Source organism: Hydractinia symbiolongicarpus, chromosome 8 (assembly GCF_029227915.1).
Source record: "Hydractinia symbiolongicarpus strain clone_291-10 chromosome 8, HSymV2.1, whole genome shotgun sequence".
NCBI classification, from domain to species: Eukaryota; Metazoa; Cnidaria; class Hydrozoa; order Anthoathecata; family Hydractiniidae; genus Hydractinia; species Hydractinia symbiolongicarpus.
This window is the reverse complement of record NC_079882.1, coordinates 26,084,079-26,099,491: the sequence shown is the minus strand read 5'-3', so window position 1 is coordinate 26,099,491 and position 15,413 is coordinate 26,084,079. Positions and strand designations below refer to the sequence as shown.

The window sequence follows — 15,413 nt, the reverse complement described above, 5'->3', positions numbered from 1 at the left end:
ATTATTTCTATTACAAGATAGGATCTCAAATAAAAAATGTTGATAATTTTTATTTTAATTATCGTGTTTTGTCTAAAAGATTCTTTTGTTTAAAACTCTTTAATTTTAATATTGGTTAAAAACAGCGAATACGCATTTCCTTATATCTACTTTTCTCGAAAGGGAACTGGTAACAGGGTTGGTGGAAATTACAAAATTACAAAACAATAAAACAAATTGGATCGTGTTGTATGATTACATTTCGACTAATGATAAGAGGATTTAATATCCTCCCTTTATTTCGTCTATTCAGTTTTATTCATTCACGTAATTTTTCTTTCCTTGTTTAAAATAAAATAAACTCCGCAATAAGTATTGAGCAGGTGAAATTTAAGAAAAAGTTTTTCTAATTTTCCCAACGTTTTAGACAACAAGTACCTCTAAGTTTGCTGAAGTCTACAGATAACTCATTTATTTTAAACCTAAAATATGTCTAAAATTTTTTATAAATGACTAAAGTTCGTCTCCCTCCTAATTTTTTGTTCGGTGTCAACTGGTGACTTTCTTCTTTCTTTCTAAACTGAACGCAACCAAATCTACAAATTCACCGCAAACGTTATTGCAAATAATCGACCCAATCAGTAGGTCCCTGTCAAATAGGCTCGCCCACTCTTGAATTTTCCATTACAAAAAATGCTCCAGTCTTTTTCTGCAAAAATGTATTCTATTAAATCCAACGTAAGGAGAAGGCGGCGCAAGGGCGATAAACAAGACAAGTTTGTCCTGTATCGACATGGCATATTATAATACAAAAAGTTTAAGTCAACCCTGGAAGTCAGAAATTTTGCAAATCTGGTCATACTATAGAGCAACCTTGTTCCCGGCGCCTGTTGACCCTTTTCTACGATATGTTTGTACGCCGACCGATGTTAGAAAAGATACATGATGCACTGGGAACGAGGTTGACTATATAGCTCTTTATTTGTCCTTTCAGGGTGGCAACTCTGTCGAGTAATTAAGCAATTTCTTTGATATGTCAGCAAAATTTCAGGAGTTTTGGCTCAATCAGAACTATTTATATTTGTATAATACTAGCAATTGGATTTCAGATCTAAAGGGTCTAGGATTTTTTGCAGTTTGTGCCGAATGTTAGTCAAAAACTGTCAGGAGGAATTATCACTGAGCCTTTGCTACGACAAAGAAAATCTTAAATTCAAATACCAAGAATTACTTGAACCGAGAAAGAATTTCTTATTTTTTGTGAATAGCAGTACAAAAATTGACTCGCAAAATTTTATAATAAATAAAATAGCGTCATGTTCAAACCAACGCTCTCTCCAGGCTTTTTAAATGAGAAAAGAGCATCCTCGACCCCCCTTCCTCTTCGGGTTTTTCTTTCATGTGGATATCATCGTGTTTGGACTTTCACAACCTCATCCTCAGGGGTACTTTCTTTGCTGACAGCGAAGAAAATATCACCTGATTTATGTATTATTGAAAACAACAAAAATGTGAATTGATATTCTGTCACGTCGCAAATTTACGAGTAAGAAATCGTAAAAAAATTATAAATTTATTTTTTCGGTTTTTTTATGAGTATTTACTCCCACTACAGTTATCCAAAAAAATACCCCTTGGATACACGTATTTTCTACTTGAACTCAGGGGGTTGAGATACAGTTGGACACTTGGACTGAAAAGAATAATTCTTAAAATATATATATATATATATATATATATATATATATATATATATATATATATATATATATATATATATATATATATATATATATATATATATATATATATATATATATATATATATATATATATATATATATATATATATATATATATATATATATATATATATATATATATATATATATATATATATATATATATATATATATATATATATATATATATATATATTATATTTTGCTTGTTATTTTATTTTCTACACAAAAATCTAGTTATGACGATTTCGGAATAGATAGGAAAATAATAATTTGAAGAAGAAAACAAGAATCAGAACCTACAGCACCGTTTTTTAACGTATTATTTTTACTCAGCAACAAGTGTATGTGTGAGGGAGGAGGAGGGTATAGCCCCCAGTTTTCCAGTGTCGTAAAACTTAAGAATTCATTTTTGTGAGAGCAAATGTCATAAAATTTAATCTATGCGTACGTCTCTTTGCATATATTTGCATAAAGATTAATATTTTTATATTTTGATTATAACTTTGTGTTATTTTTTTCTTCATTCAGAGAAGCAGGTGGTTTGGGACAAAATAATTTTTCTTTACGAAGGATAATACGAAAGACGTTTAAAATATTTGTCCTGGAAAGGTCTTTATATCCCACGCATTTATGTGAAAAGGTTTGTGTCTGTGGGGAGAATTTTTTTTCTGAAAGAAGGAACATTATGATGAGAAGATATTTCCATTTCGACAACGATTAGATAAAATATATTGTAATATAAGTATGGTTGTATAAAGCCTTTAACTCAACTATGGAGATAGACTGTTCGTTTGGTTTGGGGTATTTACCCATCATGTGGACTGTCTTTACAATTCTCGCATTCGCAGCGTCGTATTGTATAGCTGTACTAGAAAAACATGTATATCCTGTCTTACCTTCAATAAGCGACACTGGTGCAAGAATCCCGGAAGCAAACGCTTTTTCATTGCTCATGAACATCTCCATTATTCTTGGTCTAGCTAATTACTTTACAAGATATTTTCAGTGTCAACACCAAGCAAGACATTGTGGAGATAATAGAGAAAAGATTTTTAAGTATAACCATTTGTCATTATTAACAGCATTGACCAGCGTGTTTGGAGCTCTGATCGTCGCTAATGTACAATCCAGAAAGGTATGTATCCCAGCGTAGCATGTGGTTTTAGCTTTAGTTCATCAGTCTTCCGCGTTTTCATCCCAAATTTAGACTGGTAAAACACATTCAGGTGATTTACTTTTGTGAGTTTCTCTACATTTGATTAACGAAGAACTGTTAGTTGTGGTATATCGACTCTACTTTGTTTCGGTTTTACCCAATATATGACGTCATTCAGAACTAAAACATTTACAAGATTGGTTTAGAAGAAATAAATTTGAAAACATGCCTTTTAAATTACCTAATTTAATTCTAAATTGCGTAATTAATAAAGGCAAACAAACATCCATAATATTTAAGTGTCTTGTTAGATAAACATTTAAGTTGGAAAGGCGACCAAACTGTTGAAAAAAATTCTATATATATATTGGCAATGAAGTTAAACCATTTTTCTTTTTAAAAGGTTGAAACTTTTGCTTTGAAAGCAGTGTTTAAATATATTATTGTTCGGTAAACACCCTTAGAGAGACCAAGGAGGTACTTTATTCCAAAAATATCGAATTTAGATACCACAAATCTATTCAAAGTTATGGTTTTTATGCTTACGTCGTCAATATTTTTTAATAACACTTATAATATACTGCTTGCTCCAACTAAAATTTTTTCATTTCATTACAGTAAGATATACATACAAATTGTACTATTTATAATTTGCAATAATTGGACTAGACCACGACGCGGAGAAAAGGTGGGAAGGGCGCAGGGAAATGGAGTGAATGGGGGGATTCCTTCTAACTGTTTGCTAAAATCTTAAAACGTCAGTAGTATTTTTCAAATATTAAAAACATGTGTCAAGAAGGCATACATCGAGAAATGGTAAACTTCAGGTTCGATAAAGAACAAACGGCTCAAGATGGAAACGCAGCAGGAAAAATTTTCTGAAATGGACAGTCCTATTTCTACAATTTGGAATAAAAAAGCACCGTAAATTAACCAATTTGAGACCATTTCAAGAGGTCGAAATCCAATTTTTTCTTTGGCATGCTATTCTGTGACTCACAACCCTCTTCCCCTCCCTTCCCCGCCACTTTAAAAACCGTGAACCATCCCTGCTGAGACTGTGTGAGTGTGGAAATGTTATCCCAATGTATTCCCTATCAACTCAATAAATATCTGTTAATTTTTTTAGGAGTTTTATCTTTCTGAAATACACGACATTGGAGCAGTCATTTTCTTCATTTTTACTTGCATGTATTTATGGCTCCAAACACACATTACATACAAAGTGGCGTTGTATGGCTTATACTCCATGTGGCTCTGCCATTTCCGCTTGTTTATGAGTTTATTATTCACTATATCAGCTGCTACATATTTCATCACATCAGCGATAAGCTATCAGTATTTTGAGTCGTCCAGACACCACAACATCGCACATTGGATGCCTTCGGACGGCGGTTACACCCTTCATGTGATCAGCAATGGATCTGAATGGTTTTGTGTGGTCATTATACTGTTATTTGCGATAACTTATTTTGATGAATTTCAGCAAGTCATGCTGTTGATAGATTGTCAAGAAAAATCGCCACATATTATTTCTTACGACGGAATTGGGGATTACGCGTGCGTGAAAATGAGTTCAATGGACTCGTTGAACGAAGATAATAATAATTAGCTCGTTACAATAAGAAAGATAAACAGATATCCAATATGTAATTTAAAAAATTATAGACAGCCGGATTTCCAATATACAAAGCATGACGCAGTATTTTTTTTGTATTTCTTCCACAGCTAACTATTCTTTTGCTTAACATTTGAATAATTTTTGATACAGCATACTGCACCAAAAACTGGATTTAAACCATTTTTTACGTTTCGTACTTAAAGATCTATCTTCTTCAATCAGATCAGCTGATTTTAGTATGATACGCGTATACATCATATATTGGAAATCAAGCATACTTGGACAACCTCGTCCCCAGGGCATCTTGTGTAGATAAAAGATCCTTAGGGTTCAAGGTTGATACTAGAAGTCATAATGTTTTCGAACAGGTACAAAAAATAACACAGGTTTTGTCTTATTAAGAATTAAGGTTTAGAAGAAATGTTTCACGCTATAGTTGATGAAACAATTGCACACATAAATGGAAAAAATTAAAAAATTAAATTAATATGCTACCTATTATAGAACCTCGTACCCAGGCGTGTTCTTTACGCTTCTGTATCTCTTCATTGGACGCCTGTTTTCTTTCAACCGACGTCGGTTTTATTTAATCGAATATCTTTCCATTTTCTCTTGAAACATTTAAGAAACACCTGCAATAACTAGTTCAGCGTATAAATCGTTCTATGCAAGTCAAATTTTTCTTAAGGAGCCTCGGTGTAGTTTCTTTTAAATATTTTGATCGTTATTTCGCAAGGTATTTCTAGTCCTCTCCTTATTAATGCGTTTCTTCAAATCCTAGTTATTCACTATTTGCGACAATATATTTTCGAGAGATTTATTGAAAATATCCATTCACAAAACTAAATTCCGCGAAATCTAAATTTCGCTAGCAATTAAAAAGCTGGTTTAAGTTCTCCGATTCGCTTTTTGTTAATGACAAAAAGCTTGTGTTGAGCTTAAGTTGAGATATTCCAAACATATCTATATTATAATGCCCGTACACGTCTGTCTGTCACGCAAAATGGTAGCTTAGCTGCGACGGGCGAACCCGTGGATTTTTCCACGGGCTAACGACTAGTTATTTCACAGATACTCACTCAACTGATATTTTTGTTAGGCCTCCTAGAAATACTTCTACATATCGGACGCCTTCTGCATATCACACTTTCTGCAGCAAACACATTACACTTATTTTATAAGAACAAAAAATGTGGCTTCAGCTTGAGGTGTTCTTATTTTTTTACATGATCAGCCTGAAGTTGTTCTCATTTTACTTATGCAAGTACAAGTTTTGCAATATCGCAAGGATTGTTTTTGCGAAATATTCCACCTCAAGAGATATATTTTCCGACATTTCTTTGTGTTTTTTTTCAGGAATAATAGAATACCAGTAAAGATTTTAGCCTTAACATTATTATCCGCTTTGTTCATATTTTTCTTGTATTTTCGACAAAGCCGTATATGATCGAAGTTTTAAAATAAAATATCGCTTTTTCATTTCAAAGTTTTCAGATTTAAAAAACACACTTGAAAAGAGTCAATATAACGCGAAATTAATACTGTGAGAAACTTTTAACCCTTAAAGCAAAATATTCTCATTAGAAATTGTTATCAAAACGTAATACCAGAGCAAATGATAAAAAATATACACCCATATGACTATTTCTATCCTCCTAGCATGCACGGAGGATTTGCAATAGTTGGTATGTGAACAAGCTGTTTGAGCGTTGCATAAAATGTTCCCAAATATATCCAATTCAGTCTCCTTGATTTTATTTGTATTAACAAAATGCTTTGAACTTTTTGTACACCTCAGTCTAACGCGTTTTTTAAGATTAAATCCATGCTATATGTTTTGGAAACAGATTTAGGCTTTGCAATGCAGGAAATTAAGAACGTCTTACATGATTTTATTCTCCTATATAGGAAGTTGTATAATTCACTAATTAAAACTACTTTTTATAAGATTGTCTTAACGTTTTTTGCCATTTCGGTATATCCATGGAGGTAGAAATTCTACCTCCATGGTATACCTATTGGTAAAACCCTTTAAGTAAGAACGGGCGTAAAAAGTTTGTACCAACAAAAACAAATTCTCCAATTTGAAATTTCCTGTTCAACCGTAAGCTGAACAAATGAGGCGAACATTGTTAAGAAAAAGAGAAATTTAGACTTTTTATTAAACCTTTTTTTTCTGCAACCTGATTTGGTTGGAGCCTTGGATCAATAAATTTACCTTAACCACAACTTCACGCACTGCATTAAACAAAAATTTAAGAGAATTAAAAGAGAGGTATACATATGTTGTCGATTAGTAGTTAAGCCGCCATTATGAAAAGCCATATTTCAAAAGGATGTAAAACAAAATAAAAGTCTGACTTCCTATGACAAACAAATTATTAATTCAGTAAACTATTAGTCAAGTTAAAAAGCCGCATGCCAACTGAAGGGGATAGAATCAAAGGTTTAAAATGGCTTTGAAATGGTATTGTTGGTTTAAGGTCTTAGAACACATTTAAAAAGCCTTTAAATTAAAAAAAAAAGAACACAATAAAAAAACCCGACAAAATTCGCGAAAAATCCGCATTGAGAATAAAAAAAATATCACCTTCGGTGGGCGCACGGCATATGGTACAGTGATTATATAAATGAACTATTTATTTCTGTACATAGGCAATATAAAATACTAGAAAAATATATTACGAAAATTTAAAAGTAACTTTTCAATTTTCCTTCTCTTCTTACATCACATGTCCAGCAGTGAAAACCACCACCCAGGGAATTGGCATGTCTCATCGATACTTTGATGCAGTTGATGCCAAGGGATTCAAACATCTGTAAACAGAAATGTGCGTAATTCTGTTAATACAGTCAAACCTTTATAAAATGGCTACTCTGGGGACTTAAAAAGGGGTCGTCTCAGGCAGGTTTTTCCTTTTAGTCTTCCCAGAATCTCTGAGATGCAAGAAACTACTTGAGATTTAAGCATTATGCTAGCGCTGTAGTCTCTAAGTTATGCAATTTTAATTTAAACATTAATGCTTTACTACGCACTCGTTTAGCGGTAAAAAAGTGAGGGACATTTTCTATTATTTTGTCTGTGGAATAAAAAATAGTGGTCGCGTCAAATATGGTATTTATGATAGGTTGCTTTCTTATACAGGTGGTCGTTATAGGTTCGACTGTAAATTCATTATGTTAAATATTTGTTGGTATTAAAGTCACAAGTTTTAAGATCTACAACAAAGTTACGTGCGACCCTACACAACCTCGTCCCCAGGGTTTGTTACAGTTGTTAAAACTTACTTGAGAGCAAGAACCCCTGGGGACGAGCTTGGACCTTACGAAAATCATGTAATTTAAACTTAACATTTTTTTATCTTTTCTGAAAAAAGTATAAACAAAACAAGCTTGACATACTTTTTGTATGGGGATTTCATCAGTGTCCACAACAACTCTTTTCTCATCAAGCATTAAGACGTTCATACTTAACCATTTTGAACTCATCCACAATGGGTGAGAATCAGGTATAACAGGCTCTGGTGCTGTTACTGTCTTCCAGCCAGCTTTATGAAAAAAATCCAACTCGTTGCATGGACGGTCAGGATTAACAATAACCAAGCCCTCTCCGATCATATTAAATGTTGCGTCTATATGCATTGGGTTGGGATCTTGAAAGGACAGAACATGAACGTTATATTTGTCACCAAGGTGACGCTTTATCCAATCAATACCCATCATGTTTGTGACCTGAAACAGGAGTTTTTCTTAGGAAGTCGATTACGGCAAAATCTATATAAATGATGTTAATAATTTTTGTGATAAGAAAGGAATCAGAACTATTTCACACCAGCAAGTTAAAATGTTGTCTGGTATATCAACACGCAATTAGGAGGATAGAAATCTCTCCTTCTAGCACACACACATCGTAGTTGGACTTTAGAATCAAATTTTCTGCCAATTCATAAAATTGTTGTTTTGATAAAATTCTGTGTATCTTCTGAATCATGTCACAGAGATTGCACAACGTATTCAACATTTCTTGAATGAAATGATGAATTAAAAACCTTTGTTTATAATACCTGGCTTCTTTGCACGAATAAATCTTTGCCAGCTCTCATAACATCTGCAGCATCAAAGCATGGCTCATGCTCTGTTGTTACAAATCTACCTTGTGCTGCTAACGCATGTCTATCCAACACATTTTTTATCGGATAATCCTAAGTAAGAAATGATGGAGACAATGCAATAAGACAGCTAAAAAATATTTTTTTTGTTTGTAGATAAGGTATTCAGGCATTTACTTGGTCATATAATTCATCTGACATGGTAGGTTTTGGCGCTGTCGTCCATTTAGCACCTTTCAAAAAATATTCCTTCATCAATGCACGATATGCACGATACTCAAAGAATCGACTTCTCCATGCCATAGGTGCCTCAATTAATTCGTTGCCAATGGTGATAATGATATCACGTGGCATAGCTGCGTACATCCCAGTGGAAGTAAAATCTGGAGTACTAAATTCCTAAACGAAAAACAGCAACACTAACAACACTAACAACAAAAACGACAATGGAAGTAGCAGCAGCAAAAAACGTAAATAGAAATTACGCATTTGCGGGAAACACCAAGGCAAGTATGGCAGAGTGAAAATGAAAAAACTTAAATTTTGTTTAAAGCTAAAAAATTCTTACTTTTTGGTGATCAATGATGTCAGGGCGTCTAACAATAACACCTTCTTGGCGCAAAATGCCGCAAAATGTTTCTACTTCCTCGACAGCCTTTTTGATATGTTCTTTAGGGAACATTTGTCCACCATACTTCTCATAGAAGTTCCAATGTTTTTCAGAAGTGTTAGCTTTCACTACTGCTGTGAATGGTGGGACGCATGCATTTTCTGCTCTTCCCACAATAATTTCCTCCAGTGGGTCCCACTCATTATGCGAGTTTACCACCGGAGTTGTGTACTGCCGAAATGATCCTGCGGCAGCCTAAATAAATAATCTGCAATTTTCGATTGGTAAATCTGGCGGGGAATGTTTTCTGGTAGTGTGGAGGGTAGATCAAACCTCCACTGAAGACACAGTGACCACCTAATTTCAACCTTTCTGTTAGAACACAGCATGGCAACAGTGGTTGCCTACCTGAACGGCTGCTGTCTGAGGACGGCTGCTCGAATTGACCCCTCCTACCGTACCCCCATTGAACGCAGTTCCAATATGGGGAGGTTGTCCTGAGCAAATAATACAAGAAAATAAAGAATACGAAAGTGGCTTGGGAGTCATAAAGTTCTAAAAAATAAAAAATAATAAGAACTAGTAAAAATATAATTCAAAAGTCATTTTTAGCCTTTTTTTAGCCACGTACGAGCACGACAAAAAAGTGTGTTGTGTGCTCGGGCCTTTAATTTGTTATCGCCAGAACTTTGAGTTAAATTTGTAATTTACAAAGAAATCCTTTTCTGAAAAACATAGGAAGCTTTTCTTGCTTTTTCTTCTTTTCTTTATATTTCTAAGTTGTTACGCCACATTACAATAAGTTAGTATTATTGTAAGTGTAAAGGCAGCTTAAACAGTTTGAAACTAAAAAATTAACCTTTGCGCTTTTTTGTTTTGTAATGTTTTAATATACATATTTTCCAATGCACAAATGGGGCTAGTTAATCCCAAAATCATGAATTACGTCATTGTGAAGCTAACAACACACCTTTTTCACACGCAACCCAAAAAGATTTCTGATTCTAATATTGCGTACGTTCGTTTATTTACTTTCTTGTTGCTTATTGATTACATTATCGAGAATCCTAAATTTTTAATAGTTTGTTTTCAGTTAGTCAAACTTCTGCTTTAATCACGTTTTGTCGTTTGAGACATCGTATGATTTTTCGAGCAAGGCAAGTCTTTGAAACTTTGTTGTCTTTATAATCATGTTGTTTAACCTTTGTCTTTTAATTAATTTTTTGGTGTTGCTTACAAATTGCTTAGTTGCTTAGTTGCTTAGAAGGATCTACAGAAACGTCGCCTACTAAACTATTATCGTCTAGAAATGATAAACTTTCCACAATAATTGCTTAGTTTTTTAGGCCTCGTGAAGTTTACAAATTTCCAAGCAGCATAAACTTACCCTAATATTTGGTCGCATTGCTACCGAATGAAATCTTGATAAAGTTCTATGCATCATACTGGATTTTCTTTTTCACTTCCTATAACAACAGTATTGATGAAACAGAACAAAACATACTATTTGCAGACCGAATGCCATTTCGAATGTTAAGGTGGGTTTCAATGAATGTGGTCGAACTTATCGATGGCGTTTTTATTAAAATTAATTTTGACTTTCATTCGACCATGCCTCGTTCCATTTATTTCAAAACAATAACACAAATTTGATATTTCGCGCCAATTTATTCGAAAACATGACATTGGCAAGAACACAAATTAGATGCTGCTTTAAGAAGAAGGAATAAGCAGAGAGAAATTGGCCAATGCAAAAGAAAACGCTATGGGTGAGACAAATTCATAGAGAAAGGAAGGAAAAAAGAATATCAAATTCTGGTTAAAGATTTAAAACATCACAATCAAGCTCTGTTCTGTCAACAATTTTAAATACCCCTGGTATTTACGAGAATCCGTAACTCTTGTGTGCTACGAGAGTATATAAAATCGTCGGTAAGAAGAGGATCAATTTGTCCCAGTGAACGTTTATTTCTTCGTCGATTTGTTTACATTTGTTTACATCACGTGGATAAGAACCAATGATCTCATTGGATAAATTTCAATCGATCGACAAAAGATGAGTAGAAGGCATTCCTACTTTTGCATTTGATTGATTTCGACGAAGATTATGCAATGTTCTATTTTTAGTAACATCGATTCCATCAACACATCGATCGATTCGACAACATTCGTTTGAGTGCAAGCCCGCCTTCGTGAACCAACCCATTGCAAGGACTTATATAAAGGCTGATCTCAAGTTGTTTAAATAGTTTCCAGACAAGAAAATGTTTTTGAGATATTTTTCCCAGACAGAAAAATTTTTAATCTTACATCTAAATATTGGCAGCAAAGTTAAAATGTTTGTAATAGTGCTCAATATGATAAAAATAACACGGCACACAAGATGACATTTTTTTGGTACTTTTGCGTAAGTCCCAGAGGCAAGAAACATCCCTCAGGCGCTACGTAACTTTTTCAGCTTTGTTCACATAAAAAAAATAATTACTAGCTGCTGTAATTCTTCAGTTTTCTCGAAAAGCAAATTTCCTACAATTGAAATCCATACCTATTTCGACACAATATCATCCAGCAAAAATAATTAATTTTGGCTGCAAACACATTGCTGTAACAAATGTTGCGATAATACAAAACTTGTTGAAATTTCTCCAAAATGCCACCTGGCTGAGGGGGCTAAGTAAAGTGGACTCTCTAATTAGCGGACACCTTTGGTACCATCGTCGTCTGTTGTCCGTTGTTTGTGGAGTCTCAATTATCATTTATCCGCTTCAATTTGACAGGAAATTGTTTCCTAGAAGAAGCCTTATCCTACGAACTAGGTAACTCGTGCTTAATTCATTAAATGCAAAACATATGGGAGTAAAATTTTACGAACAAAGCATTTTCCGACAAAATATCTTTGGACGTATCAAGTGACTGTAAAAAAGCTTAAACAAGGATTTTCAAAAACAGACAAAATTGACACGAATTTCTGTGGATAGCGAATCTTTGTCCGATAAGGTACTTCTTACACGGATAACATCCACACAATAAATAAATAAATAAATGAATAAAGTACATGTAAATAAATATGAATCAAATAATGAAACGAAAATAAATAAAAAATATTATTTCGTGATCAGAATAGACACATTAACCAAATTCATAGGCTGGAGGAATGGGCGCTAATGTTTTGCTTGTGGGAAAATCCATAATCAACCGGACAGCCAAACAAGTAAAGAGCCATTCTCAAAAAGGTTCGACATTTGACAGTAGTCAAGATGGAAAATTAATGTGTCAGATTTCAATATTTTTTTCGAATTTTTACAAAATTTAGAGTCTTGACGAAAGGAATTTCATGGTTAGCAGTACAAAATATTTGGATTTTTACATTTTCTTCAAAAGGATCAAATCAGTGAGTGTAACCTACGTTACAAGGATATAAATTCCTTCTAATTTTTTAAAAATGGTCATGAACGAACAATCTTATTTTAAACCCGAAGGGGAGACTTTAGATATTCACAATAAAGAAATAGAAGAACACAAACTTATAAAATGAATGTGAAATACAAAGTTATCTTTGGAATGTCAAAGCTAAAAATTACAAGAAAAAATTTAAGTTATTTCCATAATACGTTAATCTACCTAACTAACTAAACGAGTAAATGGTAAATTGTTAAAATGGGACATGAAAGTTTAAAAAAATATAAGATATCAAAAATCAATGTGGTTTTTAGACATAAGTAACAAAAATAATCCAAGAGAGAATAGAAAAAAAAAGTCACGTATGTTACAATTTTTTAAATCTAGATTAAAGTCTATTTGATCCGTTTATTTTTATATTTGTGGTTGTTCACAATCATTGGAACGCTCTGAAGTTATTTCATAACGAGAAATAACACAAACTTTCGAAATAAATTTTAAATTAAACTTCTGACTACAATGAAAACCTGAAAAGTCAAAATATCATAAAAATATTTTTGAATTTTTTAATTTGACATAACTAGCTTTCAAATTCTCAGAAAAGGGCGTCGTATACTTTTCCACTATAATTTATAGGGGCGGTTAAAAAGTCGTAACGGAGGTTACTATCGTTATGAGGACAGATTACAAACTAGTGCAGCTTTTTTATTTTGGGCCAAGGTTTCATGAAATTTTGGGGAGAAACACTTTTTCAATATACTCTCATCATAAAATACTGCTTTCTACTAAAATATAAAACCAATCGGCGCTATCAACCGCCAAACATTGATTTTTTTGCTGGGGACAGGCTTTTTTCCCAAATCAGAGATGCTACTGTTTGAATATCAACACTAAAAATGTTAATATGCCAAAATTGTTTTTTTTTATCTTTAATCTAATATGTTTTTCCGCATTTTAGAAAAAAAGGTTTTCGAAAAAATATTTCCAATAGAGGTCTGGGCCGTGCCGAACATGGGGGACACGAATGTCGCACTTTTTTGAGAATGGCTCAAAGCATAATTTAAAAACAGATCATTTCTATATCGTGTAACCGATCGTCCGATTTTGTAATTGTTTTTGTAAGCCATAAAATAACTATTGGATTAACTTCAGAATTTTTTTTATATCACATTAGATTAGAAATCTTATTGTGAAATCAATTCAAGTTGCCAGGCAATGTATAATTACAAATAATAACAACATAAAATGCGTTTTAGATCGTTCCCTATTTCAAGCACGCATTTGCGAAGTTAATAGATAGTTCACCTTTCCCGATATCCATGCGAACTTCGTTATAATGCTATTTTTGAGCTTGCATTTAAAACTATTCCTGAAGCAGATATTTTCTATTCGTCAAAGAGTTTGATTCATCCCTAACAAATTCTTAAATTCTCTCGCAAGCCAGCCATTAGAAATTTGCTACAGCCTGGTTCACATTTGCGACGCAAACACATACGCAATGTTAAAGCAGAGACTGAAACAAGTAAAATAAAGTAAACTTGTCTATTAGGTCTGAAGCGAAGCGTTTTAGGGATTCTGAGATGAAACAAAGAAAAAATTATGCTATATATTTCTCTATTTTCAACCTAAAAAAACAGAGAGCGCCTCGAGAAAAAGGACGAAAACACTTATAATTTTAAAATGTTAGAAATTTTTGTAAGCAAAGAAAAATGCTGATATATTTTATAAGCATCAATTCTGCTCCTCTTTTTTGGGTTATTTTGTCAAGAAAAATACGTATCTCACTTCAAATAGGACATGCGCGACTTTGTTCGACTTTGCATTTGGGTAGCCAACAATCAACGTTTCACGTTTGCTATTGTTAAAACAACAACATTATTAATGAAAGATGCTTTGTGTTTAAAACAGTGTCGCTTTTAATTTTTAAACTAGCAGAGATGGTGTATTGGTAGAGCATTCGGCTTATAATCATAAAGGCCCTAGTTCTCCGGCGCACTTCCCATGTAGTGTTGTCAACTCATTTGGTGCCATCTACTGCTAACCAGCTCGTGGGCAGGCAAGTAATTAGCAATGCTATACGTATCTCTGGCGGTAATGTAACACAATTACAGTCGGCGGGGGGGACGAGCAGCCATTAAAAGGGAATCCTGAAGGACATAAAACTTCCGGTTACTTACTTACTAAACAAAACAAATGGAAACCTATCAGAACTGGTTTTTGAAGGAACACCATCTAACCACTTGTATAAGTTAGTATTCCTAAGCAAAGGATCTTATGTTAAGAGTAACGAAAATGACAATATTGATTCTAATGCAAAGATGGTTGCTAGAGTGAAAGGGTGAAGAAGAATTCTCTAAATTTTCAACTTTTACGAGCCGTTACTATGTCACATCCCAATAATGGGAAAATGATGTTTTTGTTTTCAAATTTCCGCACACCATGATCACGTCCCAAGTCGTTTTTCTTAGCACTGAAAAACGTATGAATAAATTAGGTGAATTGAGAGCTAGCACTTTTCCACAAAATAATAAAGAGAAAAAGTTTTATTCGTCTATCTTTTGTGGTCAATGAGTGCACTTAAAAATAAAAATAAATGTACAATAAAAATTTATCGTAATACCTGAAATCAAATATCTTCTTGTTGGCAGTATAGCAGCTCCTTGCTAATTATAAAACCAGTTTACTTCACAAAAGAAAGTATGATTATTAATTTAAAATCTGCATTTACTAAGACAGATAAACAAATATAAAGCCGGTAAACATAATGTAATATCAATCAACAAATGTATGCGCC

At 33.3% G+C, this 15,413-nt stretch overlaps 2 protein-coding genes across 2 annotated transcripts; one reads left to right on the top strand and one right to left on the bottom strand.

Annotated features, from left to right (window-relative positions):
• Positions 1-2,249: 2,249 nt before the first annotated feature.
• Positions 2,250-4,585, top strand: LOC130654755 (DNA damage-regulated autophagy modulator protein 1-like). The gene is made up of 2 exons (XM_057457370.1): positions 2,250-2,859; positions 4,010-4,585. The coding sequence occupies exons 1-2, from the start codon at positions 2,497-2,499 to the stop codon at positions 4,490-4,492; spliced, it is 846 nt and encodes a 281-aa protein (XP_057313353.1). The 5' UTR covers positions 2,250-2,496; the 3' UTR covers positions 4,493-4,585.
• A 2,100-nt stretch (positions 4,586-6,685) lies between these two features.
• LOC130654754 (glycine amidinotransferase, mitochondrial-like) lies at positions 6,686-15,413 on the bottom strand. Its single transcript, XM_057457369.1, has 7 exons — positions 15,240-15,413; positions 10,608-10,686; positions 9,179-9,475; positions 8,788-9,009; positions 8,566-8,703; positions 7,904-8,233; positions 6,686-7,318 (listed from the first exon to the last, which is right to left on the bottom strand). The coding sequence occupies exons 2-7, from the start codon at positions 10,662-10,664 to the stop codon at positions 7,193-7,195; spliced, it is 1,170 nt and encodes a 389-aa protein (XP_057313352.1). The 5' UTR covers positions 10,665-10,686; positions 15,240-15,413; the 3' UTR covers positions 6,686-7,192.

Coding starts and splice junctions, on each gene's coding strand:
- LOC130654755 (XM_057457370.1), top strand. CDS start 2,497: ATGGAGATAGACTGTTCGTTTGGTTTGGGGTATTTACCCATCATGTGG. Junction 2,860..4,009: donor CTAATGTACAATCCAGAAAG/GTATGTATCCCA, acceptor TAATTTTTTTAG/GAGTTTTATCTTTCTGAAAT.
- LOC130654754 (XM_057457369.1), bottom strand. CDS start 10,664: ATGATGCATAGAACTTTATCAAGATTTCATTCGGTAGCAATGCGACCA. Junction 9,476..10,607: donor CAATGCGACCAAATATTAGG/GTAAGTTTATGC, acceptor TTATTTATTTAG/GCTGCCGCAGGATCATTTCG. Junction 9,010..9,178: donor ACATCATTGATCACCAAAAA/GTAAGAATTTTT, acceptor TTTTTCGTTTAG/GAATTTAGTACTCCAGATTT.